We start from the raw sequence: 5000 nt of genomic DNA on the forward strand, positions 1-5000 counted from the left end.
GATGAATCCAATACATTTATTATAAAATTACAAACGGTTACACTAACAGATTGTGAGGACTCAAAATTCTTGTCAGAGATTTTTGTCTTTTCTTCTTGTGTTGGCTTATTTGCATGACTATAGTGTTAACGTTCGGATGGATTTACTGAGATCTGTACCGATATGAATCACCCTTTGATAGTTTGATAGTTTTTCTGCTGCTGTAGAGTTAAACTGGTCTGGATGGCTAATTCAATGTTGTATCTAATTCAAACCCTTTAGGAATAAAACGTTTTCTTCCAGGTATTTCCATATCATGCAAATACAATACACAAAAAATCTTAACCCCGGGAGTTGAGTAGGGACGTTTTCAACCAACCTCTGGAGACAACAGACAAATGTAGGACTTCTGGTGGACGAAAAACGAAGCGGAATGATTTCCGTTCAGGTCCCTACTTCATTATGCATGCAGAATAAATTAATTATGCATTGTTTTGTAGAACAATACGAACACCCAAGGGAATCGAATATATACATGGTTAATTTGTACTTACGGTATGAATAAAAATGGATGCGTTTTCTCTCCCTCCTCTCTCTCTTCTTTGCCCACACCGTTGCTCCTTTTTGTCCCAACTTTCCTCTTTCTATCCTTTCGTCCTGTCCTTTTTTCCAGCCCCCGCTCGGCTTTTTCTGGTGTTACAATCTTGAGTCACTCCCAGCTTGCCTTGAACTCCGACCCACTGTAAACCTCTGGATTACTTGTCCCTGTTCTTTACCACTGAGCTAACGTGTCAAGTTGCTAATTCACACCTTGAAAATGATATTTATTTTGAATTCTGGCTGGCTGTTTATATAACAATTACAAGTAATTATATACACGTGCCATGCCGAGCACCTTCAATCGAAGAACCTTTTAAAACAACGTCATCATAAGAACTTTATTAATAACCTTAGCTTCTGAAAGAAGCATGTATGGTCTCTCATAAGAATCAAGATTTTAAATACTTTTAGCATAGTAATTTTTATCCAATTTGATAATAGTATACCTAGATAGTTATAGCCGTGTTTCTTTTTTCTCATGTAAGATGTTATGTAACTTTCCATTTTACCTTAGACAGCAGGTCCACATTAGCCTCTCGCTTCCTTTAATTTAACCTGCTATATCAAATAAAAGTATGTATGTATGTACTAGTCAAGCCGGTTCTCTACTATAGGAATAACTAACCGTACAAATATATCGTGGAATATTTGTACGCGTCTCGTGCGTTTTCTGTACAATAACTAACACAGATGGATAATAAAAGAACTTAAATATACTGTTTTATTCATTTATCTAGTTGCCAGATGTAGATTACAAACCAATTGATGCCGCTGCTCTTCGCCTTCCCGCACCACAACCACCAAGCGAAAGACTCCTGGCTGCAGTTGAAGCGTTTTACAGTCCCCCGAGCCACGAGAGACCAAGGAACAGGTTAGTTAGAAACGAACGCTTAAGCTACTTGATGCGTTGACCCTTAGCTAGCTGCCTCATTTTCTTTTACCATCAAAAGTACACATGGTAAGAAAGCAACATAACAGAAAAACATCTTTTTTTCCTTTTTTCAGTTATTTCTAAATGGGAAAGACAAATTTGTGCACCAAGGGAACTGGCGCTGGTGTGTTGGGAACTTTCCCAAATTTTTGGATAATCTTAAAGTGCACCTACCGCCAAAATATTTTTTTCGCTAAAATGAATCTTTGCACCTGTTCGAAACGCCTTGCGGCCATTTTTTCCTTTTTCTAACAAATCCTGCCATTTTATAGGCTTCGAAAGTTGCAAACATCCAAGCATCTTTTGTTCACGACCGAATCAGAAGGGGAGTGGTTCTATTCCTGCTTTGACGTCACAATCTACTTTGCATGCATTTTTACAAAGAGTTAATGCATTTGGAAGGAATAACTCTACAACGCATTCAAATTAACACACTTTAAGGATCATATAGACCCTATGCAAAAATGACTGTCTTTAAATTATTCTTTTGTTCATATTCAAAACAGCCCAACTAACCTCGTTCGGGATAACAAATTCTTAAGAATTTTTGTCTTAAAGACGAGGTTAGTTGGGCTATTTTGAATATAAACAAGAGAATAATTTAAAGGCAGCCATTTTTGCATAGGGTCTATACTCCACCAGAAGAATATGCGAGGGAATATCATGCAAGTAATTGATCATTCTTTAAAGAAAGCGCCTTTAGCCTCAGTAATAGGTCCACTCAACGATAGAGAACAAACCAGAGTGGGAATGAACCCACGGCTTCCAGGTTAGATTACCGTTGCTCTACCGACTGAGCCACAAGGCCAGATGGAAGCCGTTTGAATTTTGTGGCAATCGTGCAGCACATGCAAGAAAGTGAATTTAAATTTGACCAATTTTCACCTATCAGTTCGCCCCATCTACACCCTTATAAGACATCTTTGGTACATATCAAGCTACCGAAATTCGTTATACTTCGGCGAGGACGATAGACACTTAAACACACACTATTTTGGATTGATTGTTATATTGTAGCGAAGGCTGGGAGCAAAGTGGTCTGTTTGAGTTTTACAAAGCAAAGTTAAAGTATATCAAGGATCGTGAAGAGGCCGAGAAACACAAAGTGCAGGAAGTCCAACAAAGCAGGTCAAGGTGTGTAGAAGTGAAACAACACAACAGCAAATTTTGATAGCAGCCTGCGGGCGGTTGGTACGCTAAATAGCCCATTTCCGAGTTGTCGCATGCCTTAGTTTCAAAGCGAGTCCTGGTGCACAACCATTCAAATGGAAATGAGTTGCGTATTCTTATGCAAATCAAACTCATTTCTCTTACAATAGTTGAGCACCAAGACTCACTTCGAAACCGACTCTGAAATGGCCCATTGCCCACCACTAAGAAAAACTAAAAAGCTTACATTTCGCCATCAACTTGAGCAAAGACAGATGACAACCAGAACTGGACTTTCAAGCTCTTGGACAGTGGTTTGCCCCAAATTGGCCAGCTAAGCGTTCCTACAAGAGTAGAAACGGTTAGCAATACAAATGAAGTATCATTCCTCACTTCTGGTTCCTGTGCGTCTTTGAGAAAGAAACTGTGTTCAAGCTTTGATACACAAGCAATGTCTTGCTCTATTGTCTTATTTGGGTCTTCGGTACTTGGCTAATAGCTTGTGGCTGTTCGCGATTATGAGATTTTATTTCTTCAGAAGCCAGGCCCACCACATGCAAGCACTTCTTTAGCATTAACGGATTCTGATTATTATCGTGGGATCCAGCGGTTTGTCGTTCTTCAAAGAAGAGATTAGAAATTCTAACCATTTGCAAATTTCATTTCAAAGGCACCATTATCTCCTAATTTGTTTTATAGCGTTGAGTTGTGATCGAATTTGAACCAAGTGCTCGGTCAACACTAATTTCCATCCCTCAAACTGACATTGGACATTTCGTAACAATTACACGACGCAATATCCCATGTTAATATTGACAAGCTTACAGCTCTAACGAGAAATAGCGTTTCTAAGCTATGCCGCGCTGATCTACAGTATTTAGGTCTAAAAACCCCGTTGAAGACGGTTAACTTTCAATTGTTTTGCTAGGTACTACTTCTAAAAAAATTGATTTTCCGGAAGGTTGTCTCGTTAGTCTAGTGGATATCGGAAACTGCAAGGTGAAGCCATTCATCCGGGCTCAACTCTTTGCCTCGCCTATTGTGAATCTTCTTAGCTTGTTTAAAATCTTTGATTTGAAGTCTAAAGTAGCCTGTACGTCGTATAAGTTGAATAAAAAGGGAAATGTCAGTTTGAGGGATGGAAAGAAGTGATGACCCAAGTGCTCATCCTACAAAGCTACTAAGTATTGTTTTGGAATAATTACAGCAGGGAAAAATCCTATTTAAAAACGTGTGCCTCAAAAGAAATGGTTTCTCTTTTTCAACGTTTCCACTCCTGGAAACAGGCATAGAAATCACCAACCTCCATCCTGTTCCGGCCATTGTCAAATTGTGCTCCCGAGGACTTTTCCACTTTGCGGCATCTATTGTAATTTTCTGTGAGCAAAGACACATGCGCGGTTACGCCGAGGGTTTCGTCTGTGTATGGTTTAAAATCTATACAAATCACTTTAGTTAGCTCTTTGCCCAGTTCCTGTTTATTGTCGATTCGTTCAATATCATTTTTTCCAAATTGCTTCAAATGCCTCACCAACGTTAACTTTTTGTTTCTTTCAGATCAAGGTCTCGATCCAGATCTCCTCGCCGTTCTAGATCTCGTTCGCTGTCGCCCCGCCAGCGGAAGTCGCGGTCTCGTTCCAGATCTCCCAAGAAGCGACACTATTCTCGTTCTCGCAGTCGCTCCGTTTCGCCAAGAAGAAGGAGGTAGTGAAGTGATCTGTTATCAACTATTCAGGGCCAAAACCATTTTCCTTCCTGAAGACTAAACCAAATTCAGTCTGGCATTCGCACCTTTGTATGTTTTTCTTTTAGGTCACGCTCTCGTTCAAGATCTCGGTCTCGCTCAAGGTCACGCTCGCGTTCAAGGTCACGCTCAAGGTCACGGTCACGCTCACTCTCACCAATCTTCAAATCCAATAGAAGCCCGGAAAGAAGCCCAACTCCGCCAAGAGTTCAGTAAGTTATAAATTTGTTTTACAACTAAAGTTGCGATGTAGGGAAATAATTCTTTATCTCTTTCTTGCAGTCCATCGTACGTATCCAAGACAATTGAAGAGAGAATTGATGAAAGCAATGTCGGTCACCAAATGCTGAAGAAAATGGGTGAGTGTGTTTTTTTTTTTAAACAAATTTATATTGCAGATAACGCCCATATTTGGGATTGCCAATAGTTGGTACTGAGTGCTTCTATAGCGAGTTAGCGAAATGGATATCAAGGTGCATGGTTCACCTTGTCTTTCTAGTAACATTCCGTAAACACGAGATTATTTAAAACACGCACAAGAGCGACTGCCTTCGAAGCGATAAAACATCCGGGGGGGGGGGGGGGGTACTGCCATAT

General features: G+C 40.0%; 1 protein-coding gene across 1 annotated transcript in view; it reads left to right on the plus strand.

Moving 5' to 3' along the window:
- The window catches only part of LOC138025074 (calcium homeostasis endoplasmic reticulum protein-like), a 26895-nt gene that overhangs the window by 16749 nt on the left and 5146 nt on the right, over window positions 1-5000 (plus strand). The window contains exons 11-15 of the mRNA XM_068872332.1: window positions 1317-1450; window positions 2528-2644; window positions 4217-4363; window positions 4472-4615; window positions 4686-4762. Coding sequence (XP_068728433.1) covers window positions 1317-1450; window positions 2528-2644; window positions 4217-4363; window positions 4472-4615; window positions 4686-4762 — 619 coding nt within the window. The remainder of the gene's footprint in view (window positions 1-1316; window positions 1451-2527; window positions 2645-4216; window positions 4364-4471; window positions 4616-4685; window positions 4763-5000) is intronic.

Source organism: Montipora capricornis, chromosome 11 (genome assembly GCF_036669925.1).
Source record: "Montipora capricornis isolate CH-2021 chromosome 11, ASM3666992v2, whole genome shotgun sequence".
Lineage (NCBI taxonomy): Eukaryota > Metazoa > Cnidaria > Anthozoa > Scleractinia > Acroporidae > Montipora > Montipora capricornis.